The sequence below is a fragment of the Peromyscus eremicus genome, chromosome 2, assembly GCF_949786415.1.
Source record: "Peromyscus eremicus chromosome 2, PerEre_H2_v1, whole genome shotgun sequence".
NCBI lineage: Eukaryota > Metazoa > Chordata > Mammalia > Rodentia > Cricetidae > Peromyscus > Peromyscus eremicus.
This window is the reverse complement of record NC_081417.1, coordinates 152,315,760-152,334,348: the sequence shown is the minus strand read 5'-3', so window position 1 is coordinate 152,334,348 and position 18,589 is coordinate 152,315,760. Positions and strand designations below refer to the sequence as shown.

The 18,589-nt window shown below is 51.5% G+C and overlaps 1 protein-coding gene, 1 long non-coding RNA gene and 1 pseudogene across 2 annotated transcripts; 2 read left to right on the top strand and 1 right to left on the bottom strand.

The window, feature by feature from the left end:
* Positions 1–156: 156 nt before the first annotated feature.
* Positions 157–13,805, top strand: Necap2 (NECAP endocytosis associated 2). Its single transcript, XM_059255320.1, has 8 exons — positions 157–299; positions 4,256–4,356; positions 5,738–5,842; positions 5,937–6,018; positions 7,197–7,305; positions 9,684–9,861; positions 12,005–12,089; positions 12,657–13,805. The coding sequence occupies exons 1-8, from the start codon at positions 208–210 to the stop codon at positions 12,703–12,705; spliced, it is 801 nt and encodes a 266-aa protein (XP_059111303.1). The 5' UTR covers positions 157–207; the 3' UTR covers positions 12,706–13,805.
* Positions 3,860–6,263, bottom strand: LOC131904255 (uncharacterized). Its single transcript, XR_009377712.1, has 2 exons — positions 6,027–6,263; positions 3,860–4,308 (listed from the first exon to the last, which is right to left on the bottom strand). It is a non-coding gene; the product is annotated as an uncharacterized LOC131904255 (long non-coding RNA).
* Positions 13,295–14,837, top strand: LOC131904911 (small ribosomal subunit protein uS8-like; annotated as a pseudogene).
* The last annotated feature ends 3,752 nt before the right edge of the window (positions 14,838–18,589 follow it).

Sequence of the window (18,589 nt, the reverse complement as noted above, 5' to 3'; positions counted from 1 at the left end):
TGCATCGCTTGCTTTTCCGGGCTCGCCGCATCAGGGATCCCTCGCCTCTTGTTCTGATCCAAGGCGTCCGGCAGAGGGCACTCAACGAGGAGCAACCAAGGGCCCGGAGCCGCTGCTCTAGACAGAGCTGGGCATAGAGTCGCGTCACTTCCGGTCCCAAGGGGGCGGGGAAGAAGCCGGAAGTCGGGTGCGCTCTGGCGGTCGGAGATGGAGGAGAGCGAATACGAGTCGGTTCTCTGTGTCAAGCCAGAGGTCCATGTCTACCGCATCCCGCCGCGGGCGACCAACCGTGGCTACAGGTGACTGTTCCTGGCTTAACCTTTCCCCGCCGCCCCGGCATGCACTGCGGGGGTCAAGGACGGGCTGTCGCGTTTAGGGAAGGAAGGAACGGAGCCCAGTGGCTGCTTCCTGTCGGGGCCAGACCCAGGAGGGGTCGCAGGTCGGGAGCTGTCAGCGGGATGCGGCGTCCCAGCCAGCTCCTGGGGACCCGAGTGGGCTGCGGGCTCTGCGGGTCTCTAGCCGACAGCCTTGAAGGGATCCTTGGAAACCCTGCCACTCGCGGAAATCCCCACCGGGAGGGAACCCGACTCCATCTGAGGGACCCGTCCCTATCCTGGGGCCCAGGTTCATCCCTGATCACAACAAGCTGCAGCTGGGAGGACCCCACTTCCCTTGTCACCTGAGGCAAATAAACACGGTAAACACACGGAGTGGCTCTGGAAGGGAACCCAGGACTCTAAGAGAGGAGAACCCAAGCTGGACAGGCATTGTTATATACCTCCCGTACTGTTTGCATTTCCCTATCCAAACAAGATGAAAAATACTTTTCAAAAAAGATATTGCTGATATAAATGATGTGGCCTGTGCCCTGTGATGGGTGGGGTGTGGCTACTTAGAAAGGATAGCTCTTTCGGTTTTTCAAGACGGTTTCTCTACATAGTCCTGTCTGTCCTGGAACTCTGTGTAGACGAGCCTGGCCTTGAAATCACAGAGTTCGCCTGCCTTTGCCTTCTAAGTGCTGGGATTAAAGGTGTGCACCACCACTGCCTGGCATGGGTGGCCTTTGAAGGCAATGTGTGTCTCAGTTATTTGGAAATAGGAGGTAGTCTGTACCACAAGTGTGTTGGAGTGTTGACTTATCTGTTCTTCGCACTTGTGTAACACAGGCACATAGCAAAGTTTCTGAACGGGTATCTTACTGAACACTTACTGTGTCGGTTAGATGATTTTAATAAAATAGTATGAAAATAACAAGAACGGAGGTCAGCAAGCAACAACCGTCTGTGCTTTGTGTGTGTGTGTGTGTGTTGGCATGATAGGTATGCCTGTGCGCCTGCCCATGTGCCTGCCCATGTGCACACGTGCAGAAGCCACAGGATGACCATCAAGTGTCTGTCTTTCTCACTGTCTTTATTATTCCCTTGAGATGGTCTCTCACTGAACCTAGAATTTGCTGTTTCATCTAGACCAGCTGTTCGGCAAATCCCCAGGGATCCTCCTTTCTCTGCCCTGCCCCCACAGAGTGGGGGGTTTGCAGGAGCCTGCAGCCACACCAGGCTCTTAGATTCTGGAGATCCAAACCCCGGGCCTCAGGTTTGCTCAGCCCATGTTCACCCCACTGAGCCATCTCCCCAGCCAGAACCCTTCCCTTTCTGTCATTAAACTGGACACCGGCCACCAAAGCAGAGATGGCGGGTCTATGTTGGGTCTTCATTCAGTAGCTGAGGGCTAGCTCCTCATGGTCCTCCAGAGGGCAGGGTCACCAAGCATCCAGCCAGGCTGGTTTAATAGAGAACAAACTGCCGGCCTTGCACTTAACCTTTGGGGCTCTCCTTAGCCTGGATCTAAAGCCCACTGCGCCAGTAAGAGGAACAGAAACTGAGTCTGCTGTGTTGTTAGCTGTGAATCTGCATTTGTGTGGCCCTCAACAGCTGCCATTGAGACTTCTAGAGAGCTGACATTTGCTTAGGAACTTCCCAGAAAAGCCTTCTGGAAATACCCATGGTGCTTGCTGCTTAGGGGTTTTTCTGTGCTGCTGCTGCAAACTAAAATGTGACACTATTGCCTTTCTTTTTGTTTGTTTGTTTTGGTTTTCAAGACAGGGTTTCTCTGTGTGGCCCTGGCTGTCCTGGAACTCACCCTGTAGACCAGGCTGGCCTCGAACTCACAGAGATTCACCTGCCTCTGCCTCCCGAGTGCTGGGTTTAAATGTGTGCGCCACCACCACCCGGCTACACTATTGCTTTGTGTGTGTATGTGGTTTTTTGAGACTGGGTTTCTCTGTGTAACAGTCCTGGATGTCCCAGCATCTGCTCTGTAGACCAGGCTGGCTTTGAACTCACAGAGATCGCCTGCCTTTGCTTACCAAGTACTGGGATTAAAGGCGTGTGCCACTGTGCCCAGCTACACTGTTGCTTTTTAAAGGAACCAAAGAGGGTATTGATGAGGGTCCTTGTTTCCTTGTGTTTCTTCCTGCCTGGAATACATTTGCGAATGTGTTTTCTAACCACCCCGTTTCTCCCCTGTACACTCATGTACTTTTCAGCTCTTCCTACCAAAGATTGTACTCCTTTATACTTCTCCCAACATGGTCTCAGGGTCCCAGCTGGTCAGTTTCGCCAGCTTGGTATCACCGTGTCTTACCAGAAACAATAGGGCCTAGCTGCTTCCTCTGCAGAAAGGAAGCTGGGAAGGAAATCCCACTTGGGAGAAGGTCTGTGGTCTTTAGAATGGGGGCCAGCAAGCTACAGCTGCCTGTGGTTTTGAATGCCCACAAGCTAAGAATATTTCTTTTTTTTTTTTTTTTTTTTTGTTTGTTTGTTTGTTTTTTCGAGACAGGGTTTCTCTGTGTAGCTTTGTGCCTTTTCCTGGAACTCACTTGGTAGCCCAGGCTGGCCTCGAACTCACAGAGATCCGCCTGGCTCTGCCTCCCGAGTGCTGGGATTAAAGGCGTGCGCCACCACCGCCCGGCCAGAATATTTCTTACAACTTCAAATGATTGGAGATTTTGAATACTGTTTCATAATGTAAAAATTTTGAGTTCGAGATTTTAGTGTCTGTGTACTTACTGAGATGCAGCCATATTCAGAAGATATTTACTAAAAATAGATTTTTAGCTTTTGTTTTGTTTTGGGTTTTCAAGACAGAATTTCTCTGTGTAGCCCTGGCTGTCTTGGAACTCACTCTGTAGACCAGGCTAGTCTCGAACTCAGAAATCTGCACACCTCTGCCTCCCGAGTGCTAGGATAAAGGCATGCACCACCACCCCCTGGCTGCTTTTTAGCTTTTTATATAGCTATTATAGTTTTTATTTTTAAATTTACTTTTTGTATGTTTATGGGTGTTTTGTCTGCATGTATGTGTGGGTACCACATGAGTGCTTGGTCCTGAGGAGGCCAGAAGCGATCCCCTAGGACTCAGGTTACAGACTCTTTGAGCTGCCATGTGGGTGCTAGGAATTGGACTTGGGTCTTCAAGTAGAGTAGCTAGTACTCTTAACTACTGAGCCATCTTTCAAACCCCTGTAATAAGTTGTTTGGTTTTTGTTTTTTTAAGTTTATTTACTTATTTATTGTGTGTATGTGTGTGGGCACATGCCTGTCACAGCATGTATGTAGAGGTTCTCTTTATCCACCATGTGGGTCCCATGATGGCACCCACGTACAATCCCAGCACTCGGGAAGCAGAGGCAGGCGGATCTCTGTGAGTTTGAGGCCAGCCTGGGCTACCAAGTGAGTTCCAGGAAAGGCACAAAGCTACACAGAGAAACCCTGTCTCGAAAAACCAAAAAAAAAAAAAAAAAAAAAAGGGAGTTCCGAGACAGCCAGGGCTACACACTGAGACCCCGTCTCAGAAAACAGTGTTTTGATCACATTTATTCGTGTGTGTCTGACTGTGCACGTGTGCTGTTATACAAGTGACAATCAAAGGACAGTCTGGGAGTTGGTTCTCTCTTGCCATTGGGAGTCCCAGGGGTCACAAGCAGGTTGTCAGGGTTAACAGTGGTTGCCTTACCTGCTCAGCCGTCTCAGCCGCCCCGGTGTGTGACCCAGCATCAGCTTGTGCACACATTGTTTGGCTCTTTCCCTCTACATCGTCAGAAGAGTCCAGATGCCCGGCAGAAGTTGTGTGACCTTCAAAGACATTAGTTTCCATCCTGGCCTGCTGTGTTCTTGAGCAAGCAGCCCTCCCCATTCTCTTCTCCATCTCTGGAGGGATGGAGCAGGAGGCTCAGTGGTTTTTTTTGTCCTCACAGGGCCTCAGAATGGCAGCTGGACCAGCCATCGTGGAGTGGCCGGCTGCGGATCACTGCAAAAGGGAAGATGGCCTACATCAAGCTGGAGGACAGGACCTCAGGTAGAGGCACAGGACATGGGTTGAGTTAAGGTGTGGAACTTCCAGCTGTGCAGGAGAGAGGCTGCCCTGGCCATGGCGGCTCAGGGCCCTGGCAGAACCATTGCTGCAAGGTAAAGGCCTTTAGGTGCATCTACATGCCCAAGTGCTAAAGTAAGTGGATTAAGTTGACAAGAAGCTGCAGGCTACAGGGCCATCGGTTTTCATCTAGGTCATCGTTGGTGACCCAGCTGTTTCTAACACACTGGACTTAGCCAATGTAATCCCAGAACATGGGGAGATCCTTCTCAAACAACAAAACAAGGGTGTGTTTGATCGGACACTGAGGGCATCTTTGAGCCTGGAGCCCAACATAAAGGCTCCTGGATTTGTGGTCTTCGCTGCAGCTGCGGGAGCCCGGAGTTCACAAGGGGACACTACACAATGGTGCCTTTTCTTTCTTTTTGAGACAGTCTCATGTAGCCCAGGCTAGCAAGGAACCCACTGTGTAGCCGAGGATGACCTTGAACTTCTGATCCTCAGGCCTCTGTCTCCAGGGTATAGAGATTACGGGCACGCCCCACCATGCCTGCTTTATGCCCTGCTGGAAACAAACCCACGCATGCCAATAGAGCACTTACACTGAGCTGTATACCTGGCCGGGATTGCAGTTTAAGACCTGTCATCCCTTTGCCTGGTCTCTGAGACTGAACTGAGTTAGTGTGTTCTAGACTCTTCTGTGAGATCCTAACTTCCCTGATGCCTGCGGGGCTCGCTGGCTTCTCTTACGGTCCTTCCTTTCTGAGGTATGATACACCTGCGCTGGGCCCATCACTTTGAGCCTTTGAGCAGGCCATACAAACAGAATAAGCTGCTGGGCTGGGTGATGGCAGCCCCATCCTGGAGTTACTGTGTGGGGATGAAGGCCCAGCATAGGTAGAACTTTTAATCTTTAAGAAAAGTCAAGGCCAGGCATGGTGCACATGCTTTTAAGCCCCTCCAGAGGCAAAAGCAGGTAAATCTCTGAGTTTGAGGTCAACCTGGTCTATGTAAGTGAGTTCTGGGACAGCCAGAGCTACATAGTGAGACCCTGTCTTCCCCCCACTCCCCTCAAGCCCCAGAAATGGGGGATAGTTTAAAGCAGTCTGATTTTGAAATGCTTGTCGCTGAAGTAAAAACCATTGACACTCTGGGCAGATATGACCAGTAAGCCACTTATAACTCTGCTGTCCTCTTCATTTCGTGGTGGCATTGTCCCTTCAGCAAGAAGATTTGATTGAATCCTGGAGTGGTGCCCATCTGTCCAGCTCTCCTGGTGTGGCTAGAAGCAGGAAAGCCCAAATAGTGCCTAGCAACACCAGGCTAGAGGGCACCCGGGCTCATCTCCTTCACCCTGTCCTTACAGGGGAGCTCTTTGCACAGGCCCCAGTGGACCAGTTTCCCGGCACAGCTGTGGAGAGCGTGACTGACTCCAGCAGGTACTTCGTTGTCCGCATCGAAGATGGAAACGGTATGTTGGGTCTGGGGGCTCTTCTGGGCTTCAGAAGCCTTGCCTCCATAAACATGAGATTGATGACTCCCACCCCCCCCCCCCCCCTCCCCAGGGCGACATGCTTTTATTGGGATTGGCTTTGGGGACCGAGGGGACGCCTTTGACTTCAACGTGGCATTACAAGACCATTTCAAGTGAGTACCTCTTGGGACAGTATTCTCGTCTCCTCCTTCTCCTCCCTTCTTTCCAGGACAGAACCGTTCTTCCTGGTTACGGAGTTCAGTGACTGCTTTGTCTGTTAGCAGCCTGGCAGTCCTCTTCCAGGTTGCCTTCTCTGCTCTGCTGGTCCCCAAGGCTGTGTGCCCCGTGTCAGCTGGCCTAGCCTTTTCAGTGTCCCAACTCTTCCTCAGCAGCCCCTGAGCTGTCAGGCTCCTATGGCTCTCAGGGTCTGCTCCTTTATAATGTCATAAGTGAGACTAACATCGCCAGGTCACCTCAAAGATGCTTGGTGTCCTTTGTGAGAGGACAGGGCATCCTCAGAGCTCCGCCTCTGACTGATGGTAGCTGGGCAGTGCCTGGCCATTTGTGTGGACACCCCGTCCCAGGTGGCTGCTAGTAGCATTGTAGGAGGGTACGCAGCACTGTGCTGCCCTTTGCTTTTCGGCGTCTGTCCTGTCTCAGAATATAGGAGTGTCCAGGTGGGGCCAGAGCCACAGAGGGAAAGCGCAGCCTCTCGCTCCTCCTGGGTACCGTGTGAATGAGCTTATCCAGTTCTCAGAGCAGTGTTCAGACCTTAGAGTCCAAACCAGTGGTTCTCAACCTTCCTAATGCTGCAGCTGCAACCCTTTAATACAGCTCCTCATGTTGTGCTGACCACAACCATAAAATTACTTTTGTTGCTACTTCATAACGAAATTTGCTATTGTTATGATCATAATATAAATATCTGCTGGGTGGTGTTGGAACACGCCTTTAATCCCAGCACTGGGAGGCAGAGCCAGGAGGATCTCTGTGAGTTCAAGGCCAGCCTAGTCTACAGAGCGAGATCCAGGACAGGCACCAAAACTACACAGAGAAACCCTGTCTTGAAAAAAAACCAAACCAACCAACCAACCAACCAAATAAATAAATATCTGCTATGCAGCATACCTGATATGTGACCCCTGTGAAAGGGTTGTTCAACTCCTACGTCTAAACTATCGTGCTGATCAGGGAGCTGATAGCCATGCAGCTGCTTAAGAGTTCCAGATCTGGGACTTGAACTACTGGTTGGGAAGTTGGCCTCAGCACAGGCCTCCTCAACTGAAGGCATTGTGGATGAATGCAGGGCAGCTACTGCTCCTGCCTCACCACTCTTCCTGGTCCTCCCCAGGTGGGTGAAACAGCAGTGTGAGTTTGCAAAACAAGCCCAGAACCCAGACGAAGGCCCCCGATTGGACCTGGGCTTCAAGGAGGGACAGACCATCAAGATCAACATCGCAGTGAGTCCCACCCTCACTTGACTTTGTGGGCCATGGTTTTGTGACTCTTGAAGCCACCCAGCCCAAAGCTTCCCAACCCAAACCCGTTATAGTTCAGTTCCATCCCGGTAGCCGTAGTTGATCCAGCAGCTTGGCCTTGTGCCTGGTTCACCCCAGGGTACCAGGCCTCTGCTTCTATGGCTTTCCAAGTTGAGCTGATCATGTATAGATGTGACTGCAAAATGGCAGGAGAGACTCTAGGACTGGAGCAGTCCTGGAGCTAGGGCTTCCAGAGGAAAAACACATGGCCCATAACGCTGGAAACCATGGAAGGCTTCCTGGAAAGAGCGGCCTGTGGGCAGGCAGGAGGGATGGATCAGAGAGTAGCTACTCAGCACCAGTATTGGTGTGTCTGTCCGCCTGGTAGAGTGGATCAGGAGGCTCAGTGTGCTTATCTCAAGCTGTGTCTTGGCCTCATGCCTGAGTGAGGAAGGTTTGGGAGCAGCACCCTGGGCTGGAAGGCATTGAGGAGGGTGCTGGGAATCATGGGCAGCTTCTGCTGGTGGTACTGTCCTGGCTCCTCGAGTCTTCTTGCTGTGTAGCTTTGCATCCAGCATCCCCTGCCAGCTCTTGTTGAATAGAAACAGGTCAGGGTGGACTGGGTGCCCAGGCATGGGCTCTCCCTGGCTGCTGAAATAGAGGGGCGATGGAGTTGGGAGGCATTTGGGGGAACCAAGGACCAAATGGGTCTGTTTAGAGAAAGCGTGTGACTCTGAAATAATGCTTTTCCTCTTTACTTACCATTTCTTTCTCTTTCCTGCTTCATGCTGGTGATGCTTTGGGACCTTGAAGTTGGCCAGCTGGCCCTTGAGAGGAAATACAGGTCCAATCCAGTGGACTGGTGGCACTGGGATTCTTTCTCTTGCTTGGAAGAACTAACATTTAATGAGCGTCAGCTGTGGGCCAGGTAGTGTTTTCAGGCATTTCTCATACGACTTCAGGACCTCCCTCTGTAAAAGATAGAAAGAAGGTTAAGGCACAGAGACGGGGTGGGAGGGGGGGACTTGGCCAGGAGAGGAGAACTAGAAACAGCTGGCCCAGCTGGGTGCATGGGGAGGATGCTGGGCATTCTATCTCTGCTGCTGCTTTATCAGTGTGGCTTGTGCTGGTTTCTGGCTCACACTTGGTGCTCACTGCTTTATTATGTTGTCCTGAAGTGTCGCATATAGAAAAGTGCCTGGTTTATAAATGTGGAACAGAGTAAGTTTTTGAAACCAAGCAAGGGCTGAGAAGACAGATGACTTGGTAGAGTGCTGCCTTGCAAGCATGAGAACCTGAATTCAAGACCCAAGACCAACATAAAAAAAATGCTGGGTGTGTGACATGCTTGTCACCCGGTGCTAGGCAGACAGGAGGATCCCTGGTGCTCACTGGCCAGCCATCCTCATCTAAGTGGTGAGTTCCAGGTCAGTAAGGGATTCGAACTCAAGGAGGTGGGTGGTGTTTCTGAAGATGGCACTCAGGATTGACCTCTGGCCTGCATACTCAAATGCACCCTCAGTCACATGTATGAACACACACACACACACACACACACACACACACACACACACAAATTTAAAAGCATGGGACTTCCCTAGGTCAAGAAGTAGAAGACTGAGCCCTTTGGGAGCCCAAGTCCTGCCCACTTCCAGTAGCTTCCCGCCCTGACTTCAAATACCCTGGATTGGGTCTGTGCTTCGCTGTTGTGAGTTGTGTGGGAGACTTAATCCCTTTCAATATGATCCCCTCATTCAGTGTCCTGTTGTAAGAATTACTCATATTGTTGCTTGTGGTTGGTTGTCCTCTGTGATGGCACATGCCATTGTGCGTGTGCTCCTCCTAGTTCATCTGTTTCACAGGATGAACATTTGGGGGATTCCATCTGGGTTAGCTCCAGATGGTGCTGCTGTGAATGTCCAAGCTCGTGTTTTTGTTGCACACACATGTCTAAGGATGGGACGGCAGAATCCTGTGATGCGCTTAGTGGATGCCTTTGGATGCTTCAGCAGATCGTTCTCACCGGCTTCCCTTGCCTCACTGTGCATGAATGTTCTGGCTGCTCTGTGCTCATCAGTACACTGCAGTCAGTGTTCGGGCTGTTTCCGTGGGGCAGAATGGTGTATGGCTGTAACTGGTGTGTACTTTCCTGATGCGAAGTGAGATCAGGTGCTGGGTTTTAACATTGACTGCATTGATGCTAGATGGAAGATTGAGATGGCTTGGCTCTAGCTCATGCTGCTGCTGGAGGGGACTGTCGTTTGCTGTACAGATGTTGAGGACTGGAGGTCTCCATGGGGTTTTCCAGTACACGATGACTCTGGCATGATGGCTGACTTTCATTCTTCTCTTCTCTTTAGAACATGAGGAAGAAGGAAGGAACAGCTGGGACGTCAAGAACCAGACCTGCCAGCACAGGAGGGCTGAGCCTGCTTCCGCCCCCTCCAGGTGGCAAGACCTCCACCCTCATCCCTCCCTCTGGGGAGCAGTTGTCTGTCGGGGGATCTCTAGTCCAGCCAGCAGTTGTTTCTGGTTCAGGTGAGTGCTGGGGTGATGGTTGCGTCCCAATCTGGCAGCTTTGTCCCCAGAAATGATCCTGTTGCTCCCCTTTCTCACACTCACTTTGTAGCTGTGTGTGTGTGTGTGTGTGTGTGTGTGTGTGTGTGTGTGTGTGACTAGATGGTGGCACCAGAGTATCTTGTTATACTTGAGGTTCTTCTGTTCCCTGGCCTTTCTCGTAACCCTTCAGGGCACCTGTCCTGTCCTGGTAGGCAGTGACTGAAGTTATCACCCTGCAGGTGGCTGGGCCTCAGTTGTTATCAAGAGGTCTGTGCTCAGATGTCGTGGGAGGGGTGAACCACAGGTGCACAGGCCAAATGTATCGGGCCCACGTCACTAGGGTCAGCAACACACCCCTTGGGGGAACTTTCCAGAGGAGCCTGGACTCTGAAGGAAGGCCACTGGGGCAGGAGTTGGCATTCTAGGTAGAAAGAAGAGCGAGACCAAGGCTAAGATTTTGAGAAGCGCTGTTCTTAGAGAGGTGGATGCAGCTGTTAGTGTCCGCTGTGAGCAGGAGACACCACGGCGGGGATGTGGTGTGGGTTCCTCGGTGCACCATCAGAAGCTGGGAAGCTGAGAGGCTGCTTTCCCTGCACCTCCCCACCAGGCTGGGATTGTCACCAGCCCTTTCCACAGCTCTCATCAGGTTTGGAGTGATGCACCTAGGCAGGGAGCCTTCCAACCCGACAGTTTGAGGTTGGTCAGGAGAGTGCCAGAGGTGAAACCAGCCTCTGCCTAGCATCAGGAAATCATTCTTCTGGCATTATGTTTAGAGTGTGCTCACAGGAGACTGGCTGTGCCATCGCCAGGGACAGGAGCAGCAGTCTGAATGCTTAGGACGTTCTTGTGTATGTCTCGGCCTTCCCTGGTTTCTGGGCCCTGTCGGCGTGCACGTGGAGGATTAGGTCCTGGAGATACCATAGGACAGGTATTCCTTGACTTGGGATGGATGGAGTAACATTCTGATAGACAGGTAGAAATGCATTTAACACCTTCCTAAACCATAACAAAGCTGAAAAACCAAATCCAGCACCATTAAGTTGGGACCCTTTGTACAGCGTGGAGTCTGCTCTCTGTGGCTTCCATCCTAGTGCTCACAGCCTGCAGTAAGCATGTTCACATACAAGATGGTGTCAGGCAGTAGGCCAGCTGCTGGTGCTATCTGCTCCGGAGCCACTGCGACAGAATTTAGACCAGTTTGTGAGCTCCTAGTGGCCTGCATCTCTGTGCCTCTGTTTTCCCATGTGTAGAATGAATAGTGATGGTGCCTATAGTGAAGACCACCTGAGCTAAGCCATGTGCCACATGGAGTAGTAGCTGACCACTGTGAGCTCTCACTGGGTGCCAGCCTGGGTTTACTCATTGGCATTTTAGTGACACTGTGTGCTGGGTCTCCTGAGCATGCCATATCTATGCACTCACTCTGCCCTGTGAAATTATCCTGTCAGCCGAATGAGAGATAAGAAAACTGAGACTCAGATGACCTGCACAGTTACACGCTAATCCCGGCCTGACCTCCTCTAGGCGCTGTGGTGAGATTCAAATGGGATAATGCATGCTTAGCACTCATGCGAAGTGCCCCCATTGTGGGCCTTCGTTTATCTGGTTTTCCAGCCCAGGGCAGATGAGAAGTGGCAACGTGGCCGTCGGCAGCATAGGAAAGGTGCCAGGGGTAAGAAAGCAGGAATAGGCTGCCCCAGAAGAGAGGTGCAAGGCCAGCTCTGTGTGGCCTCGACTGGAAGGCTCTCCCTGGCAGTGTCTGACCTGAGGCTGTAGCCGGTTGATCCACACGGTACCACAGGCTTTCTGGAAGGTGCTCTGGGGTTTTGGGAGGTGTTCCCACTCCAGAAGCCAGGGCAGAGCACAGGTGTGACTCCTGGGCCCTGGCACCTTTCTTTCCACCTTGTGTGTGGCTCCTGCTTTCTCTCTAGGGACCACCAAGGATCCATGAAGAAGGTGGTGGAAATATGACTCTCTGGAGTCGTTTGTCTCCCTGTGTCTCAGCGCCTGGGGTCATGAGACTGGCCACCAGATTTCAAAATTTAGTAACTGAGACCACCAGAAAGAGATCTCTGACTTCCCTGTCTCTTTTCTCCCTCACTGGCCTTGGGGACATTACTAGGAGGTGCAACAGAACTCTGGCCACAGTCTAAGCCTGCTGCTGCTGCCACTGCTGATGTCTGGGGCGACTTCACCAAATCCACAGGGTGAGGCGGGTAGCTTTCTGGGCTGGGTGGGGCCAGAGCTGTCCCCTTAGGTCCCTGGAATTGCTGGTTCAACCTGCTGGGAGACCAGCTCTGGTTACATTTTCATGGTAAACATGGGACAGAGCCCCTAGCTTGGGCGACATACTGCCCTCCTTACCTCCATAAAGGTTTTTCACTGTTCCCCACTGCCTGAAACCTCCTTCTGCAAACTAGTCACCAAGTGCTGCCCTGGGTCAGGAATCAAGACCCAAATGTTAGGCCTGAACCATCTTTACAGAACCTCTGAGGAAGGCATCTCCTGAGCTTTATGGCCTGCCCTTGGGATCAGTGTGGAAAGATGCCAAAATCCTGCATCAGGGTGTATGGGAGGCTCTGGGGCTGTCAGTACAGGTCTGTCTTCTGTAAAGGAATGGACAGCTAAAATCCACACACGGGCCAGATTTGCTGCCTGCTGCTCTAAGCCCTTTGGATACTGCCTGCTCAGAGCTCCTTCTGCCCAAAAAGATGCCCACCGTAGCTGCTGTCCAACAGTGTGATGATGCCACCCTCCCTGTCTTCCCTTCACAGGTCGCCATCCAGCCAGTCTCAGCCAGGCACCGGCTGGGTCCAGTTTTGATGCACAACTTTTTCTTCATGACTTCCGGGAAGGAGCTGCCTCATCCAGGCCCACAGAAGGAGGCAAAGCGCTCTCTGGCTGGCCCCTGGAACATCACTGTCCTCTCCTTGCCCGGCTCTCTTACAGCCTGAGCACAAGAAGCAGTAAATGGGCACCGTGCCACACTTGCTGGGGTTCAGGGGCTGCACAGCCAGAAGACAGGAGCAAACACTCCAGGGTCCCCCGCCCATCCTTCCTCCTCATGGGAGGGACCCAGACCTGCCCTCTTTCATGAAGTGATCCTTATTAAACACAGCCCCTAAAGCACAGAATGGGTTGAGTTTGTGGCCTGGGTTCAGCTCTGCCCTTCAAGTTGGCAGGTGTCCCAGATTCATTGTTGGGCTGGGGTCTCTGCACTCTGTCCATAGTATCCGTTGTAGGTGCCTTCCAGAGGAGACCATCCTGGTTGCTATGCTAGCAAGTCTTTGAACTGTAGCTTGAGTGGTCTGTCAGGGGACACTGGAAGGATTAAGCAGCTTTTTGAAAATGTTAATACATTGCTCTGCTAATATGCTGACCAGCACTAACGTGCCCTTGCAAGGGACCCGCCATGGCGAGGGCCTTTCACACCCTTCTCCCTGCCCTGAGCCCCAGAGGCAGCAGTGAGAGTCAAGCTGCATACCTCCTTTCCCTGTCTTCAGCCAGGCCCCCCTCAGGTGGGGCAGGCTCTGGAATCCTGCTGGTTAATGTGAGGAAGTTGCAGCATCACAGACTGGGCCAGCCTGCCTGTCTTCTGGTTCTCCTCTGGGCTCACAGGTTCATGGTACAGCTGGTCCTTCCCTGGTGGCTTTTGGAGGGAATATCTGTAGATAGCCTCTTTTTTCCCTTCAGAGACTGTGACAGAAGGAGGTCTGTTAGCTGGAAGTCCAGGCCAGCAGGAGTAGTGATTTATAAGAAATCATTGTCTCCTCATTGCATCTCTAAAGTTTCTTTATAGACTTAACCTTCAGCTGAAAGGTTTCTCTTTTGAAAGGTCAAGAACGTGAACTGAAAGAAGTTTTGACCTTGTGGGACCAGAGTTTTAAAGATGGAAAAATAAATGTTTTTACTTCTGTAGTTTATGTCAGATGGGTGTGTTCTTGGCAGCATGGCTGCTCAGGTGCCAGGACATCCTGTCACCCAGAAGAGAACCTGATCTTTTACTCTGAGGATAGCACCTCTCTTAACATGTCTAGAGGAGTCTTTTCCCATCCTGTGGCAGTTGGAGACTGCTTGTGTCATAGACCTTCAGTGGAAAAAGCTGTGGAGAACCACACAAGCCCAAGTGTGAAAGGGTGCATGTACACAGAGGCCAGGCAGAAAAAGGTAAGAAATCCTGCCCACTGAAAACAGAAGAGGACTGTGCCTCACTTCTGCATCATATTGCTGCCCACTAAGTGAATGTGTACATGGAGGCTGAACATCAGAATGCGTAGACCTGTAGGGTTCCCTTAAAGTCTGCCGGGTGTGATGGTACCTACCTGTACTCAGTACAGTACTCAGAAGTGGAGGTGGGAAGATGGTGAATTACAGGCCAGCCCTGGCTACATAGTCAGACTTGATATCATGAATATTATAGGAGCTAGAGAGATGGCTCAGCATTTAAGTGTGTGTACTGCTCTTGCAAAAGACCCAAGTTTGGTTTTATTGCTGTGAAAAGACACTATGATCATGGCAACTCTTATATAAAAGAAAACATGCCTCTTTCTGCAAACCATCACCACGGTGCGTAAGAATGTCCTGGCTGATGCCCTCAAGAGCATCAACAATGCTGAGAAGAGAGGCAAAAGCCAGGTCCTCATCAGGCCCTGCCCCAAAGTCATTGTTCGGTTCTTAACTGTGATGATGAAGCATGGGGTTACACTGGTGAGTTTGAAATCATTGACCACAGAGCTGAGAAAATCATCGTGAACCTCCCAGGCAGGTTGAACAAGTGTGGAGTGATAAGCCCTAAGTTTGATGTGCGACTCAAAGACCTAGAAAAATGGCAGAACAATCTGCTCCCATCCCATCAGTTTGGCTTCATTGTCCTGACAACCTCAGCTGGCATCACGGACCATGAAGAAGCAAGATGAGAACACACAGAAGGGAAAATCCTGGGATTCTTTTTCTAGAGATGTGAAACACAAAAAGCCTCCATGGACTGAAAAAAAAGAAAAAGAAAAAGAAAAAGGTTTAATTATTTATTTGGGGCTGGCTTACAGTTTCAGAGGTTTTGTCCATTACTGTCATGGCAGGAAGCATGGTGGTGTGCAGGCAGACGTAGTATTGGAGAGGGGCCTAAGAGTTCTACGTCTTGATCCTCAGGCAGCAGAGGGAGACTGTGCTAGACTGGGCATAGCTTTTCTCCACCCCCCTGGGAGCTTCGACTCGAGTCAGACTCGCCCCTTCGCTACGCCACGCCCCTTTTGCGGGGAGCCTTTCCCCACCGCAGGGCGCATGCTCTGTCTTAGCCTCGCCCCGCTTCACCATGTAGCGCCTTTCTCCACCAGGAGGCGCTCACTCTGCCTCGGCCCCGCCTTCGCCCGTTAGGACCACCCCCTAAGACCCCGCCTCTTCCTCCCTTTCCGCGCCTGAAGGCCTTTCTCTTTGGTCGGTCCCTCCCGCCGTTCTAGCCCCACCCCCTACGTCGCCACGCCTTCTCCACGCCCCCGAAGCGCACGCCCCGCCCCTCGGCTGTGTCCGCTCGGCCTCGGCGGCAGCCCGCGAAGGTAGGAGCCCGCGCCGCGCGTGCGCGGGGCGGGGACGGGGCGGGTGCGCCCGGCTAAGGAGGCGGGCTGGAGCTGTGTGGGTGTCCTGGGGTCTCTAAGCACCCCGGGCGACCCCTCCGGGCTGGACTGGGCCAGGTCTGGGCGGGAAGGGAACGCACGGGTGGTGCGTACCCACTGGAGTCTTCCCGCCAGGGGCCCGGGGCCTGAGGCCCAGCAGGCTCTCACGGGATGCTCTCACTCCGCTGGGCGCAGCCGTCGAGGACGACGGTCACCCAAAGCCGCGTGTCGCTGCTCACGGCTTCCCGAGTGCCAGGCCGGGCCCCACGTCCCTCACTGGGAGCTCTTTCTCTTTCCTTTAGCCGATCTCTGGGAAAAGGCTCTCCATAGTGCACACGAGCAAACTGGGGCCCAGTGCGGTCACTAGACGGTCTAGCATGCTGGGGACGCAGAAACCTGTGCGGAGAGATTTGGGTTTCCAACCCAAGGGTTCTCAGGGTGGGTCCAGCCAGTAGCTCTGGAACCGGCATTTGGAGAGAACTTGCAAACCCAAGCCTGAAGGAATGTCTGTCCCTCCACTCCACATCTGCCCAACCCCCTGGGGACCGGACTTGCCTGGAGAGTTAGGACCTTGGAAATAACCGCTGTCTACTTCAGATTGCCTGTTTTCCTGTTGAGATCACAAATAACTCCAAGAGTAGCAGAGGCTGTGGTTCCCAAACACGCATTCTCTTCATTTGCCCCCCACCTACCAGGCGCAAGTCCTGCGGATTGAGTGGGTCTCGGACTGTAGGAACCCTTAACCCTTCTAGGGGGCACTGCCTGGCCTGGACTCCTGGTGCTGGACATGGGTTTACTGGTGTCTTGTGGTCCCTGGCTGTGTGGCATGGCTGAGATTTATGCAACCCCCAGCCAAAGTTAAGGGGATTATTCACCCCACCCCCCATTTAATTTCCTGTTCAGGTTAAATATCCCCCAAATCCTTCATTTAAAACAATTTTTTAGAGTCAGGTGGTTGTGGCACACGCCTTTAGTCCCAGCACTTTGGAGGCAGAGGCAGGTGGATCTCTATGAGTTGGAGGTCAGCCTGGTCTACAGAGCGAGTTCCAGGATAGCCTGGGCTACACAGAGAAACTCTGTCTCAAAAAATCCAAAAAACAAAACAAATAAATCAAAAACCAAGTTTTCAGATGTTTACATATACATAAAAAGATTTGGGGGAACAGGACCCAGATCAAAGCAAAATGCACTCATGCCTCCTACATCAATATCCATATAGCCTGCGGTAATTTTACACATATTTGGTGTACTGTGGTTAGTCACAGGAAGTTAGGTATGGACCACTTGTGGCATTGACTCAGAACTTTCAGGTTTTCAGATTAGAGATGCTCAGCCTGTTTAGTTGCTCATTGCTCATCTAGGGGTTCATTCATTCATTCATTCATTCATTCAACAACTGTTGGTAGAGCTTTGGGCCCTGGGCACTGTGGAGGTGCTGATGCACGATGCTCTGGGTAGAGATGGCAATGTAAGCAGTGAATCACTACCAGCGAGGACCACTTTAGATGGGGGGGGGGGGGTCCAAGCTAGCTCTCTCTGAAGGTGATGCTGTTGAGCCGAGATCTGATCTCACTGGTACAAGGTGACCAAGCCTCTGAGGAGGCCTGGCCAAGATTAGCGTTAAGGTAGTCACTTGTTGTCAGGGTTCATTTTTGTTGCTGTGTAGAAATCAAGACTGGATAGTTTTTTTCTTTTTTTCCCTTTTTAAGTTTATTCATTTTTTTATTTTATGTGTATGGGAGTTTGCCTGAGTATATGTATGTGCACTTTGTGTGTGCCTGGTGACCAGAGAGGCAAGAAGAGGATGTCAGATCCCTTAGAACTAGAGTTACAGACAGAGCTAACCACATGGATGCTAGAAACAGAGCCCAGGTCCCCTGCAAGAGCAGCAAGTGCTCTTAACCACTGAGCCACATCCCCAGCCCTAAGACTAGGTAATTTATAAATGAAAAAGCTCATTAATTCATGCTGAAAGATAGGAGTTACATGGGTGTCATATCTGGCAAGGAACTCATGCTAACAACGGGCTGGGAAGACAGAATGGGAGGGGGGCAGAGGGGAGGTGCTGAACTCATCCTACAACAGCCACTTTATAAAAGAAAACATTCAGGGGCTGGAGAGATGGCTCAGGTGTTAAAGGCTAGGCTCACAACCAAAAATATAAGAGTTTGGTTCCCAGCACCCATGGCTGTCTCTCCAGTCACACACACACATTTACATGTATGTGTGCCTCTGCAGTGCATATATGTGTGCATGAGTATTCATATATGTGTGGGTGCACCAGAGGTTGGTGTCAGATGTCTTTCTCCATCACTTTTCACTTAATATATTGAGGCAGAGTCTTCTGCTGAACCAGAGCTCAGGGATTTGGCTGGTCTAGCTATCCAGCTTGGTCTGAGGATTCCCTGTCTCTGCCTCCTGAGTGCTTGGATTAGAGGTGGGCAATCAGGGTTACTATTGCTGTGATGAAACACCATGACCAAAGCAACCTGGGGAGGAAAGGGTTTAGTTTTTATTTGGCTTACACTTCCACATCCACAGTCCATCTCTGAAGGAAGCCAGGACAGGAATTCAAGCAGGAGCTGGTGCAGAGGCCACGGAGAGACGCTACTTACTAGGTTGCTCCTCATGGCTTGCTCAACCTGCTTTCTTATAGAACCCAGGACCACCAGACCAGGGATGGCCCCACTCACAGTAGGCTGGGCTCTCCCCATCAATCACTAATTGAGAAGATGCCCTATAGATCTTATGGGTATTTTCTCAATTGAGGTTCTCTTCTTTCAGATAACTCTAGCTTGTGTCAAGTTAACCTAAAACTAGTCAGTACAATCACCCTGTATTTACAGAGGTGCCAGGGATCAGAAGTCATGCTTTTGTGGTAAGCACTTTGCCTACTGAAGCACCGCCCCCCTTTAGATTTTTTTATTTCATGTGTATGAGTGTTTTGTTTGCATGCATGTCTGCATACCATGTGCATGCCTGGTGCCTGCAGATGCCTGCAGGGACCAGAAGGCATCAGAGTCCCCTGGAGCTGTAGTTAGGTGGGTTCTGGGAATTGAACCTAGGTCTTCTGGAAGAGCAGTGAGTGTTCTTAACCA